General features: G+C 46.0%; 1 protein-coding gene across 1 annotated transcript in view; it reads left to right on the top strand.

Annotated features, from left to right (window-relative positions):
* FNDC3B (fibronectin type III domain containing 3B) overlaps positions 1 to 14,485 on the top strand; it is a 263,394-nt gene that overhangs the window by 84,312 nt on the left and 164,597 nt on the right. Inside the window, exon 3 of the mRNA XM_028731578.2 lies at positions 4,593 to 4,668. Coding sequence (XP_028587411.2) covers positions 4,593 to 4,668 — 76 coding nt within the window. The remainder of the gene's footprint in view (positions 1 to 4,592; positions 4,669 to 14,485) is intronic.

Genomic DNA, 14,485 nt, shown 5'->3' with positions numbered 1-14,485 from the left:
CCTGATCAGTGTCTTTAAGAAAGGCTCGTTGCAAACCTCGCATCATGGGCCACGTTTCCATTTCCTCTCCCTCCCTTCCTTTCCAGAACTTATAATTTTAACACTGACGGTGGGTTCGTGCAGAAATCACTGCCCCCCCCCCAACAAAGAAAGCTTAGAGATGCAATTCTGTAATTTCTTAACATTCTTAATTTCCAAACATCTTCTTGATGTTCTGAAAGGGGGTCTTTTGCCTTTGTTATCAGTGGAAAGATCATCAGGCTTAGCGCTAAACATAGCATGGTACCTTGCAGTAATGCCATAGTCTCAGAAGGACTTCAGGAATTTTGAGGGGAGGGGCCGGCGCTCTCTCTCAGTCTTGTGCACCGTGGAACCAACGTGGCAGAAAGAATTTTGTGTGCCTTGAGCTGAAGATCAGAAACGGGGGCTGTCTGGGAATCAGGCCTGGAGGCGGCTCAAAACCATTGATGGGTTTCCTGTATCAAGGCCTTGGAAACTGCTGTACCTTTTTGGGAAGATGCTGGAACTAAAAGGCTATTGGAGATGCCTGACTGCTGCCAAAAACAGCAGTCCTGTGCCATTGGTCTCTCTGTCTGCTAATGTTGCTGCGAACGGCTGTGCACACACACCACCCATTCATGCAGCTAAGTGACAAAATGCTCTGTGTGATGTCACTCCGGTTTGGAGTTCCCCCGGCTGCACTTTAATTGGTTGCTACATAGAATTGTACGGGACACGGGTGACACTGTGGGTTAAACCACAGAGCCTAGGACTTGCCGATCAGAAGGTCAGCGGTTCGAATCCCCACAGCGGGGTGAGCTCCCGTTGCTCAGTCCCTGCTCCTGCCAACCTAGCAGTTCGAAAGCACATCAAAGTGCAAGTAGATAAATAGGTACCGCTCCGGTGGGAAGGTAAGCGGCATTTCCATGTGCTGCTCTGGTTCGCCAGAAGCGGCTTAGTCATGCTGGCCACATGACCCGGAAGCTGTACGCCGGTTCCCTCGGCCAATAAAGCGAGATGAGCGCCGCAACCCTGAGTCGGTCACGACTGGACCTAATGGTCAGGGGTCCCTTTACGTTTCTTTTACATAGAATTGTAGAATTGGAAACAATGAGAAAGGTCATTTAGTACCCTAGAGTTTTTTGGGTTGTGTTGTGGGGAGGAGAACGTAAAAGTCTTCCTCTGTCCCCAGGTGCCACTAATTCACCTTGGGGGCTTGAAAATAGCAAGGACAACTGGAGGGCGATACAGGAGGTGTGCATGTTTTTCATGCAGAAACCTGGCTCACTCTTGTGGGATTGCTGTCCGGTTTGCCCATTTAGCGCAGATGGCCCATTCCTCCATTACTGCAACCGTGTTCCCATTGCCTGCAACTGAATCTTTTAACTAGAAATGCAGGGAACTGAACCTGGGTGCTTTTAGCATACTTCTCTATAGTATTAATGCTTTGCTTCCCACACCTCCATAGAAGTGAATGGCAACCATGTTGGTTTGCAAAAGGGGAACGAGGTAGATGAGTGCATTTTGCAGATTCCACAGGACAGAAGCTCAGCCTGTGTCATGGACTGGCTGGATGTAGAGGAGTGGGGAGGGGGCAGCAGCTGGGAAGGGAAGCAGCTTCCCAAGGGAAAGGCTCAGAGCCAGGAAATGGATGGTGGGAAGGCCATGAGTGGTAAGAGGGAGAAGAGGGAGCAGACTGGGAGGAGGAGGAGGTGTCAGAAGCCGAATAGGTAACAGGGTTTAGTGAGCAGGAAGAGGCTGGGGCAGAGAGCAGTCAAGAATCAGAGGCAGTAGCAGAGGGGGCCCAAGCGACAGAGATGAGGCAGGCGGCTAAAGAAGCCAGGGGGCCTCCCCCTCCTGCTGCGACCAGCTCCCCTCCCCCTGGTCTCCCAGAACACGAAAAGGAATGAAGAGGGTGGAGCAAAGAGAGACAAGACGAAGGAGCCTCAGGTTGCTGGGGATGAAGCCTTAGCCCCACTGGGAAGAGTTGCTGTGATCACTAGGCCTGAGCTGCTTTGGTTTCTTTGAGTAAAGAGTTAGCTTCACCAACATGGGTGTGTTATGGGGTAACATTGAACTGGCTTGCAGAAGCTAATTGCGCCCCCAGATTTTGTGATGCACCCCCCTTTTTCAAGTACCCACATTCTGTTATCTGACCCTTCGACTGCAGGATCATTTGCTTCGGACTCTGTAAACTTTTGTGCCATTAGGATATGACCCTTTCAGACACTGGTGACTAAAATAAACCTAGACAGCCTCACGCTGTGCTCAGGATACTGCTGCTTGCTAAGATGTGCAATGTAAACAGTAGCTATAGATAGCTCTTTCCTCCTTGTTTGTGTTTGGAAGCCCTTAATACAGGAAGATGCCACGTCTTTTGAAAACGGCTTTTCATGTCAGATGTTCTTGTGTGCAATGAAAAGGGCGACAGCTGTGACTTGGGTGGTGGTGGTGGTAAGCCTTTCTAGCATTGCCATGTCAGAAAGCAGTGGACATGGAATAGATTCCCACCCCCGCCCCACACAACGTTTTTAAAAAATCAGATTAAATAAAGAGAATAAAAACTTACGCATGCATTAGCTTAGCATGACTATAACTCAACAAATGCTGTAGCGTGTTTTCTTTGGAAGCTTTCAGTCTAGGTTAACTGAGAGGAGATCATGTTTGCAGTCTCTGAGAGCAATAATCATGTTCTATTCCACTGAAGCAAAACTAACAGTGTTCCATGTTTTTAGTCATTCTAATCATTTTTCCAAATCTGCATTTAATGGGCCTGTGGCAACAACATGCACCCTGCCTCTTTCACACACCAGTTTTGTGTGCTGACATCTTGTAGCGAACTATATAACCAAGCGTTATGAAACAGGTTAATGCATGCTAAGGAGATAGTGCACCCCGCTAAATCTTGCAAATAATTGCTCGTATATGGGGGGGAAGAGAGAGAAAGATTTGGGGTGTTTTATGACGCATAAAATTGACTCTGGACGTGCTAAGTGTGGTCGGGGTGTGCTCCCAGGCACCTGCACATCGCCCATTGGCAATCTTCCCTTGTGTTCATTGAATTACAAGATTACTAATGGGTGGTACTGGGAGGGATGAGCTTGCACGAGATCACCCTTCCACGCACAGGGAAAATTGCAGGTTGTGGTTTGCGATGATGGAAGCGGAGGCGCGATCTCTGTTACGCCGCTCATGCAAGCAGGCCATTTGTGTGAGCAGTCATAGCTGTGCAAAAATACATTCTGCAGCAGTTCCCACCCCCCCACTCCCGATAGCATACTGTTGCATGTATGTGCAATAGTGACATCTAAGAGCATTGCTCTCTACAAAATGTAAGGGGGCAGGCCCTTGCCCTGAAGACCTGGCAGTCTAGAATTGGACACAGGTGAGACTGTAAAAGGAGAGAGGAGGAAGATGATAGCAAGACAGAACAGGGGTGGAGTGTGCATTTATTTAGTTAGGTATACAGTCATACCTCGGGTTACAGACACTTCAGGTTGCACGTTTTTGGGTTATGGACATGTTGAAACCTGGATGTACCGGAACCGGTTACTTCCGGGTTTTGGCGCTCGCGCATGCGCAAACGCACCAAATTGCGTTTTATGCATGCACAGATGCGGTGCTGCAGGTTGCGGGTGCTGCGGGTTGCAAACGTGCCTCCCTCACGGATCACGTTCGCAACCCGAGCATCCATGGTACCTTCCTTTCTATGGCCTTTCTGGTCTAAGGGATTGTGCCAAAGGTGTTATGCTGCTAGAGGAGGGAAGGTTGCAGGGCAGGGATGTAACAGGATACAGGGGAAAAGTAAAGAAATGGGCGGGGGAAAGGTTACAGAGGCTGTTAAGATATGGATGAGGAGTATTTGCCGATCCAGGAACAGACAAAAAGCCAGTGTTGGGATTAAAGGAGCAATATTGCTGGGGTCTGGTCCTTAATAAAATTTCTCTCCATTTCCCAGTCTTTCTTCACACTATTATTTGTTATTACCATAGTACCATTGCTTCCCTGGCTTGTTTTCTGCTTAGCATCAGTTTTTTTTAAAAAAATGTCCCTTCCCCCCTTCAACTGTTTGGTCTTGGCTTGCCTTATTGCAGATTTATATTTTGGCTTGACGGAACATGTGCGTTTTTCTTTCAGGAGATACTTTTGTATTCTAACATCTTCTATTCTGTTGTTTAGTCACGCTGGCTTTCTTTTGTATCCAATATTGTTATGTCATGTATTTCTGTGTTTTTATATTGTAACCCTCCCTGTGATCCTCGGATGAAGGGCAATATAGAAATTTAATAAAAAATAAATAATTCCAGGACTTCTCTAGTTTAACTTTCCCTAAGCTGTTGGCCTCCCAAATGTTTTGGGCTACAACTCCCTTCATCCCAGGTCATCGGCCATGTTGGCTGGGGCTGATGGGATTTGGAGTCTCAACAACATATTGAGGGTTTCAGGTTGGGAAACGATGATTTAGTTAAGTCCCACAGTCCCCCCCCCCCAAAAAAAATATCTTGTTTCATGCCTATGTTCTGGAAAGAATACATACAATTCATGGATATGTTCTTTATAAGATTCTGACATCAGGTTCTTTATTTTGGCAGGTCATTTTTGTCCAAGTTAATCCAGGTGAAACTTTTACAATAAGGGGAGAAGATGGGACTCTTCAGTGCATTCAAGGTAAGGAAGCCTTTATTAAGAGAACATTCCTGTTTTATGTGGAAAGCACATGTCTGCCCAATTAATATCCTTGGCTGATCACCCGTGGATCCATTGCTTTCGCTCTGTCCTTTCACCAACGAAAATTAAGCATTGTTCACGAAGGTTTAACGGACAGCCTTAAATATTTTCAGTTTGCCAAACTTTTAGAGGAAGCGTGGATGACTTGCAGTTCGGCTTCACAGCCCTCGAAGACACTATTTTATTTGGAGCTGGACCACTGCTCCATAAGAGAGTCCCTTAGACAGGTGCATGAACTTCAAGAAGGTCCTGTTGCCTTTGGCATGGTGGCTGGGCTGCTGGACTTCCTTGAGGCTAGCCCAGAAGCTGCAGAAGGTGCAAGATATGGATGGTCAACTGCTCACTGGGATGGACTAACCCCATGATATTACACCAGCGCTGAAAGAATTGCATGGGATACCAGTTAACTACTGGGCTGGCGCTGGTGCTCCAAGGGCTATGCAGCTTGGGACCAGGGTGCCTTAAAAAGTCATCCATCCTCTAGGTTCCCAACTAATCACTGTGTTTTGCAGGAGAGGGCATCCTGCAGATGCCATCCTATCAGGAAGTCTACTTAGCACAACATCAGATTTGGGCCTTTAGTTGGGGTTGCACCAACCTACCTTTAGAACTCCTGCCCTCCGCATTGCATACCAGACGTGCTCCTTCTATGAGAGCCAGTGTGGTGTAGTGGTTAAGAGCGGTGGACTCGTAATCTGGTGAATAGGGTTCGATTCCCCGCTCCTCCACATGCAGCTGCTGGGTGACCTTGTGCTAGTCACACTTCTCTGAAGTCTCTCAGCCCCACTCACCTCACAGAGTGTTTGTTGTGGGGGAGGAAGGGAAAGGAGATTGTTAGCCGCTTTGAGACTCCTTTGGGTAATGAAAAAGCGGGATATCAAATCCAAACTCTTCTTCTTCTTCTTCTCTGCTGTCTTTTTGGAGTCTGCTACATGCATTCCTCCTTCAACAAGTCTTCCAAAATCTGTACCTCACTCAATAGCTGCCTTGGATTTGAATTGATTTTGTGCTGTTCACCTGTTTTTTTATATATGTATCTGTTTTATATATGCTGCATCGCAAATCCCTTTGAGGTGCCTTGTGGGAAGAGATTCGTAAACAAAACAACAGTAATGGGAACATCTTGAGGGACAAATATTCCCCAGCCCCTGTTCTTGTCCATTTGGACAGACGTTCGGGGTCTTTGAGCAGAGTGTGGGCAGCCATCTTTTGGAGGGCTTCCAGGCAGAAGGTTGACCTAAAAGCCCCCCCCCAACTCCTTGACTCCGTAGCAACTGCCATATTTATGGTGAGGAAGGAGGTAATGGCTAGAGTGCAAGTCTTTAGCCTGGGAGACCTGGGTTCAAATTCCTCTTCGTCATGAAACTTAACTGTGCCAGTCACTCTCTGCCAAATGGACTCACTGCACTGGTTTGTTGTGAGGGTAACATGGGTGGTTCAGACACATACATTGTGTACATGTGGACCTTCTCTCGTCATATAAGCCATCCCAGACTCTTTTGATCATTACCCGAGGCTCTTCTTTGTGTGCCTCCTCCATGTAAGGTGTGGAGGTTGGCAAAATTAGAAAGGGGCCTTCTCTGTAGTGGCTCCCCATTTGTGGAATGTTCTCCCCAGGGAGGTATGCCTGGCACCTTCATTATATAATTTTTAGGCGCCAGGCAAAAACGTTCCTCTTCAACCAGGCCTTGGGCTGATTCATATTCTTCAGTCTTTTAAATGCGTCTGTGGGAAGTGGGGAAGGTTATTGCTTTGTTGCTACTTACGTTTTTATCTTGTATTTTATTCTGTGAAACGCACAAAGATTTTGTGATAAAGGGTAGGATAAAAGGATAATAAAATCCTCATCTTACCCAGTTTTAGGGATGCGGGTGGCGCTGTGGGTTAAACCACAGAGCCTAGGACTTGCCAATCAGAAGGTTGGCAGTTCGAATCCCTGTGACGGGGTGAGCTCCCGTTGCTCGGTCCCTGCTCCTGCCAACCTAGCAGTTCGAAAGCACGTCAAAGTGCAAGTAGATAAATAGGTACCACTCCAGCGGGAAGGTAAACACCGTTTGTGTGCACAGCTCTGGTTCGCCAGAAGCGGCTTAGTCATGCTGGCCACATGACCCGGAAGCTGTACGCTAGTTCCCTCGGCCAATAAAGCGAGATGAGCACCGCAACCCCAGAGTCGGTCACGACTGGACCTAATGGTCAGGGGTCCCTTTACCTTTTTTATCCAGTTTAGCATACAGGAGGTGGGCATTCGATGTGGCAACTTCGGATGCCCCACAGCTGTGACAGTCGGGAATCGCGAGTTTTATCAAACCTCTGCCTTTAATAATATCACCCATTGTCCCTGAAGAGAGACGAGGAAAACCAGTAAGCAAAATGTCAGGTTAGATTTTCTTCACTATGGCCACATCTGAGGTGCTGGATCAATATATAATTCATGCCTAATGCTGAAGAAAAGCGCATTTGTGCTTCTCACTGTAATGGCGAAACTTTCCCAAGTGAAGCTCACACCTTCACCACTTTCATTTAAAATGAAAATGCTCCCTGTAACGTTGCCAGTTTTGGGGGAAGGTGGGTGCTCGCAGTCATGCATAACTCTGTGTGAGTCATTCATGGTAAATAAGCCTACCCAGGGGCTATGGTGTTTTATACTTTATTTTTCCCCTCCTTGCTTGAAGCCAGTGATCATGAAAGCAAGAAAGCTAATCATTTGAGCTCAGTATTAAGAAAGAAGCAATTCATTCGTGACCTGCAGTCGAATAAGCTCATCAAACGATTTCCATTTGTGGGGTGTGTGTGTGTGTGTGTGTTGTTTTTTTCCACCTCACCCTCCCTCCCTATTAAGTAGAAATGAAAAGCAGCAAATTGAGATGGCTTGGACTTGTGACTTACCTATTGATGTCCGATGTTCAGAATCCACAGCCCCAGGCCCTAGTTGTAGTTCCAGCCGTTGCAAGTTGCCAGAGTTTTCAGTATTAAGGCACTTGCGTCTGGCTGCATAGGAGAATTTACCTGCATCACAAGATGCAGATCTGCTGTTGCAGCAACCTTGATTAGTCGCCTTTGCTTAAAAGCCTCTAACAATTATTGTTATTGCTATTATTTATTAAATTTCATACCGCCCTCTATCCCCCCCAGGTCTCAAGGTGGTTCACAACATATATAAAATCACAAAATAAATAATAAAACCAAAAACAACCCAGTAGTGTCCCCCCCCCCCCAAGAAAAACACACCACATTTTAAAAGGGCGTTGGAAGTCAGTCAGCCAAAGGTCTGGGAGATGAGGGATGTTTTTGCCTGGCGTCTAAAGATGTATAATGCAGGCGCCAGGCGAGCCTTCCTGGGGAGAGCATTCCACAAACAGGGAGCCACTACAGAAAAGGCCCAGTCTTGTGTTGCCACCCTCCAGAACTCTCATGTAGGAGGCACACGAAGAAGGGCCTCAGAAGGTGATCTCAGGGTCTGGGCAGGTTCATATGGAAAGAGGCGGTCCTTGAGGTATTGCTGTTTAAGATTCTATAGGTCAATACCAGCACTTTGAGATGGGCCTGAAAACTAATTGGTAGCTAGTGCAGTTGGACAAAGGAGAGTCCACTGCCTCCATAGGCCGTTTGTTCTACAGTGAGGAAAATCTTAGCAACATTCCCTTCCTTGTAATTTGAACCAGTAGGTTCTGGTGCAGCATCTGAACACTGGAAGGCTGGCTCGTACCATTGTCTGCTATTCTGTGCTCAGATCCAGCGCATTTAAAATTCCCATGGCTGCTGCCCATTTTAGACAACCAGAGCAACATTTCAGAAATGTTAAAGGCCTAACGGTGAAGGGAAGCGCAGTCCAGGCATTGGGGGGGGGGGGGGGGAGGGAAGGCCAAGCCCCTACCCAAATGCAGAGCTCTTCACCTCAAGCTCTGGCCCCCTGTGCGTAGCTCTAAATAAAAACGTCCATGTGCGCACATTCCATTTACGCACATGTGTTTAAGATTATGACATTTCTGTATAGAGTATTTTTATTGAGTCTTTCTCGGTATTCTTTTCAGTTCTCGGTCTTGAAAAGCCGGTGACATTCTCCGATCAGTCAGATCCCGGTCTCAGTTGGTAGTCTGGCTGTAGTGTTGATTGAATTTTAATGGGAAACATTTGTGTTAGCGTTTTGAGTTTCGGCGCTCCCCTCCGTTCTAAACGCTCGTTCCCTTCAAGGAGAAAGTCGGCGGTGTGTTGAAATACGGGCAGAACGGGTTGCCTTTGGGCTAGCTGCAGACTGGCCTGACTGGCTGCCACCCAGCGCGTGCCATTTTTATTTTATTTTTAAACCTGGCATTAGAACCAGACAAAATGGCTGGTGGAGATAGAGATAAATGAAAGGTTTAATGCATGTCTCCCATTTACAGCCTACCTGCCTTAACATGAAACTCACGGTGGTGCATATATAGGGTTATAGGTTCTTATGCGCGCTGAGCGAAAACTTCCATCCCATTCTGTGCTAGGCACCATCATGGTTCTGGCTTATGTCAGCACAATGCTAAAACTAACTAGGGTTGGTGGTTCACCATCAATCACTTTCCAGTCCCTTACCTCTGCACCTGTCCCTAGTAACTTAGCAGCGCGAAAGAGGAAACAGGATGTCTGTATAATTGTGCTTTATGGGTCGTTAACACCAAGGAAAGAGCAGCAGCTCTTTATCCCTTGCCAAGGATGATATCTCTTGTTGCAGAATTGGGCAGTGTGCCGCTCTCCTATTTTGGATCCTATCTTTCTGTGAGGCTTGTAGGATCTTGTCAATATGCTAAAGGAGCCATTTACAGTGCACTGGGATCCCCCACCCCTCGTAAATGATTACACAGCCGGAGTTTCCGGAGTACAGTAAAGAGCAAGTCATAAAATATCTGCCATGTGTCATTTTCCTGTACATGAAAGTGAATCCTGAAGCTTATATGTTTTTAGTGCCTTACTGGGGTTTTCCCTTCTTCTTAAGTGCAAATCTTTTGAAAGGGGATTTGCTTCCCTGAAAACCCCAAGGACAGTTTATCGTTAACTTTTAAGGAGAGGCTTGTTGCCCGTCGATCTTGTTTCCCGCCCGTTTCTTCCACAAAATCAAGAGTGCAGTGGTACCTTGGTCGTCGAACGGCTTAGCTCCTGAACAAATCACCTCCTGAATGCCGCAAACCCGGAAGTAAGTGTTCTGGTTTGCGAATGTTTTTGGGATGCTGAACGTCCGACGTGGCTTCCGATTGATTGACGGAAGCTCCTGTAGCCAATTGGAACCCACACCTTGGTTTTTGAATGGTTCTGGGAGTAGGAATGGACTCCTGGAACTGATTAAATTCGACAACCAAGGTACCACTGTAAATGCAAAAGGATTCTCAAGTCAGGAGGTGTCATCCTGCGCCTCTGCTGCCACCCAAAACCATCCCTGCTCCTCCCAGGTATTCAAATACCCCCCCAACACCTCTGGATTAGCAGTGGTGACAGATGATGCCTCCCTCTCTTACCTTCCCTTTCCATGGTCACCCCAAGCAGTGTGCCCTCAAACAGGCCACAACTTCATTGCAGAGTTCATTGCACCAGCCATTATTTTGGGCGATGATGGATTGGAGAGCGGGGGAACAGAGTTGGTGGGAAGCCACAGAGCCAAAGATTTGACGCCTTTACTCTTCCTTCTTAAGAAAAGTAGTGTGTTTTGGCTGTTAGGGTGTGGCAGGACGAGTTTGTGGTGGGAGAGGCAGACAGGGCATGTGGAGCATCCTCTTGCCCTCATCTTTGTCACTGACTTCTCTGAGCCCAGCTTGGCCGAACAGCCGCACAATCGCTAATCAACTTGCCGGGTTTTTCTGCTTGAGGCGCTTCATAATAGTTCCAACAAATTATTTTGCAAACTAGCACACACATTATAGGTTGAGATCAGATCTGTGGTTGTAATGAGGAATGTGATATCCCAGGACAGAAATGAGCAGAACATATGAAGTAGATGATAGCTTTTATTAACAAGAAATGTATTGAACAAATGGTGACAAGATGAATCACCCGTACCTCTGCAACGCAGAAGGAACAATGCCGCCTAGCAGTGATAATATTGATTTTATTATAGAAGCTCAAGTAGTAACCACATTCTGCAAAGAAGGATTTCTCCCCAATTTCTTCCCGATTTTGGTAGAATTACCAACTTTATAGCTGGCCTAGGACCTTAGTGCTGAAATTGCTTCTCTCCAAACATAAGAAGCTTCACCTGCTAATTTCTAAGAGAAGTTGATGGATGGGGAGGGAAGATTCTTGACGCCCCCCCCCCCAACAAGAAGCAATTGGTGAATGATTCAGAGGACACCCTCCCTAGTGTATTAGACCTAGCAAACGGGTCCTCTCCTATTTCCCCCCCTTTAAATTCCAGCTACCCCAACTTGTGCATGCTATTGAAGCTCAGTGGGGCATTGAGGTACATCACCAAATGCCATTGGTGTGCTGCTCCCTCAACATTCCTGGCATATTCTGATGGCCAGCTGGTTTCAGGACAATGTCAGTACCTGTGAGTAGAGCAGTAGCTGTACTGAAAGTCTCCTGGTGGCTAATATACTCACGAATTTGATGGGCAGTGTCTGATAAAAATCATATTATTGGCCTATTCAAAAGCTTTGCCAGATTCTTTCAGAACGTAATACTGCACCCCAGGCTTGCAGCAGGCCATACAGGTATACAGGTGTAATAATAATGAACTATTCCCCTGCACAATAAGGATGATGGTGATGGTGATTATTATTATTTATACCTCTCCCATCTGGCTGGGTTTCCCCAGCCATTCTGGGCGGCTTCCAACAAAATATTAAAATACAATAGTCCTTCAGATATTAAAAGCTTCCGTGAGCAGGTCTGCCTTCAGATATCTTCTAAAAGTCAGATAGTTGTTTATTTCCTTGACATCTGATGGGAGGGCGTTCCACAGGGCCACTACCAAGAAGGCCCTCTGCCTGGTTCCCTGTAGCTTTGCTTCTCACAGCGAGGGAACTGCCAGAAGGCCCTCGGAGCTGGACCTCAGTGTCTGGGCTGATCGATGGGGGTGGAAACACTCCTTCAGCTATACTGGGCCGAAGCTGTTTAGGGCTTTATAGGTCAGAACCTTTGAATTGTGCTCGGAAACGTACTGGGAACCAATGTAGGTCTTTCAGGATTGGTGTTATGTGGTCTCGGCGGCCGCCCTCAGTCAAATACTTTCAGGATAGTTAAAGAGGGCATGAAGCCATTAACTATTGGATGATGTGAGCCCAGCGGAGACCCTTTCTACACCAGGACCAAGTCGTCTTGGGGATGTAGTCCAAAGCAAGCAGCAAACTCTACCTAAGGCTTAAATTCTGGCAGGAGACAGTCATCCCTTTCACTCTCCCTTATGCATTCTTTGCTTTCTGCTTTGATTGAGCATGTGTGAAGGGACGGGTTGCCTGTAAAATGAGTAGAGGAGATAACTTTGGTAGATCTCAGCTGCATCTGGCAAAATCTCCTCTATTCTGCTGTTTAGCACCTCTGTGTGCATGGGCGAAAGGATCACTTATATCTTGGTTTAATATGCTGACATACTATTGACCAAACTTGTCCTAAAGCAGTCGGACATTATTATTCCTTATAAATTTTCACTTCTTTCTTTCACCCCGCGGCTCTGACTCTGACGTTGTTGTTTTTTAAGGCAGATGGTCAGACATAAAAGTTCCTCGCAGCTACCTGAGACTTTCTCCTCATGAAGTATTTTTCGTCTTGTTGCTGCCTCAACACATAAATAACCTAGCAGAAAAACCATTCTTGAATCTTTGGCTCTGCTCATTGATTCTGTTACAGGGAAAATAAGCCTTGCGCTGATTTTTCAGTAGGATTTTATTATGGCTTTCCACCTTGAAAGAGAGTGAGAGAGAAGTGGGAGGGATGAGTAACAGTCTGAAGAAAATGGAATCTTGTTTATCTAAATAGCCTTGGAACATCAGAGAATTTGAATTAGCAGCATACTGCGAAGAGTCTTCCCCTTTCTCTCCGCCTTTGATTGCATTCCCATCTTATCAAAAATAAGCAGTTCATTTGCTAAACTTGGAAAAGCAACGCCTGTCCAGTTTATCATTTGTCATCTTGGTGATTGCCTGATTTGCTAGTGCAATTAAATTTTTCTTGATCCTTTTGTTGATCAAAATTTACGCTGTATCAGATGCCTGATCTCCAAAGCTACCTTGGAGGTCTGGAGCCCCAACCAAACAACATGTGATTGTATTTGTCCTGTGCTCCTATCCAAATGGTCATACTGTGTTAGCCAAAATATTTATGTCTGTTCTGTTTGCAGACTCCATATCATTCTTTGTGGGTTTCTTTTTTTAACCAGGCTTGTGTGGTTTATTCCTTTTTGGCAAATTATCTTTTCTAGCATTTTAAAATCCCTAAATTTTCTTCAGCTGGGTCTGCCTCATTGGAATAATCACACCAGGACACTACCTTATTAAAACAAACGCACAGTTGCAGCTCACTACTAATTATACATCGTTCTTGCTGAGTTTAGATATTTTTGTGAGCAGATTGACTTTAGCTTGGGGTGGACCAACCACTGTATTAGCAAGAAGGTTTATACAACATTATGTTACGTAGATATTGCATAACATTGCAGGGTTAGACTTTCCAGTAGTGTTCGTCTGATGTTTTGCCAAAATCCATTCTATCACTTTCCTATTTTTCCCCAGCATTTCCACACCCGAGTAAACCCGAAATTACAAATCTGCAAGACTGTCGTGGTTTTTTCTTCTTCTTATCTACTAAAAGCACATTAGTGAAACCTGGTTGGAGCAGCTCCTTTTGTGACTAGGCAACGGCATTAATGATTGAACAAGGTGATCTGCTGGGTAGCTGCTTTCCGGTGGGGCTGAATTGTGCTTGAATTCTGGTTTTGGCGTTCTGTTTATTTATCAGGTGTTGAAGAATATTCCTTTGAAGATGAACATGGATGTTCAACATGTGTCTAGTTCGAGACGGGCAGCATTACAGCATTTCCTTATGCATTGTGGCGTTGTTGGGTTTTTTTAATAGTAGCACCTTAGCAGTTGCCAGTGTGCTCCACAATGAAACTTGAAATATACGCTAGCTTGTCAGTGCGACAGATGCATACAGAAGGATGCTTTTTCTTGCCATGAGGATACATTACTTTGTCTCTCCATCTCTCTCCCGTCCCCCTTTTCAAGGTTTAAGTTGAAGCCTGGCGAACTAATCACACTCGTTGCTTGATGCAATTGCCCAGTGCTAGTTAGCTTTTTTTTTAAAAAAAAAGCTGCGAAGTTTGATTTGGCTTACATTAATCTTTTCCAAATATCTCTGCTTGGCTGCTGTACAGTACATATTCAAAGACTGGGTTGGGGAGGGGGAGGATGGATATTCTCTGTGTGAATGGAAATTTTTTTTGGAACTCTGGAATATGGAAACTTAGAGCATAAAGTCTATGTGAAACCGTAGATTATTCTGTATGTACCTAGTAGCGACCAGCACATTCATCGCATTGGGCTCCTTTCCAGGACATTCGCAGCTTTTTTTCATTTGTGGAAAGGAGGAGAAGGAGGAGGAGAGCAGGACTGTGCGCTGCATGTGCTGCGCACTGACTGCTCCAGACAGTCATGTATGTGACCTGGCAATCAGCATGATTTCCTGCTGACGTGGCTTCCCACAACTGGAGCAGAACAGAGCAGCTACAGTGCGCTGCTGCAGAGGAGAGGGGCAGAAGGATGAATCACTCACAGGATGAGAAATAAATTTAAGACTC

This window comes from Podarcis muralis, chromosome 6, assembly GCF_964188315.1.
Source record: "Podarcis muralis chromosome 6, rPodMur119.hap1.1, whole genome shotgun sequence".
NCBI lineage: Eukaryota > Metazoa > Chordata > Lepidosauria > Squamata > Lacertidae > Podarcis > Podarcis muralis.
This window is presented reverse-complemented; position numbering and strand designations above follow the sequence as displayed.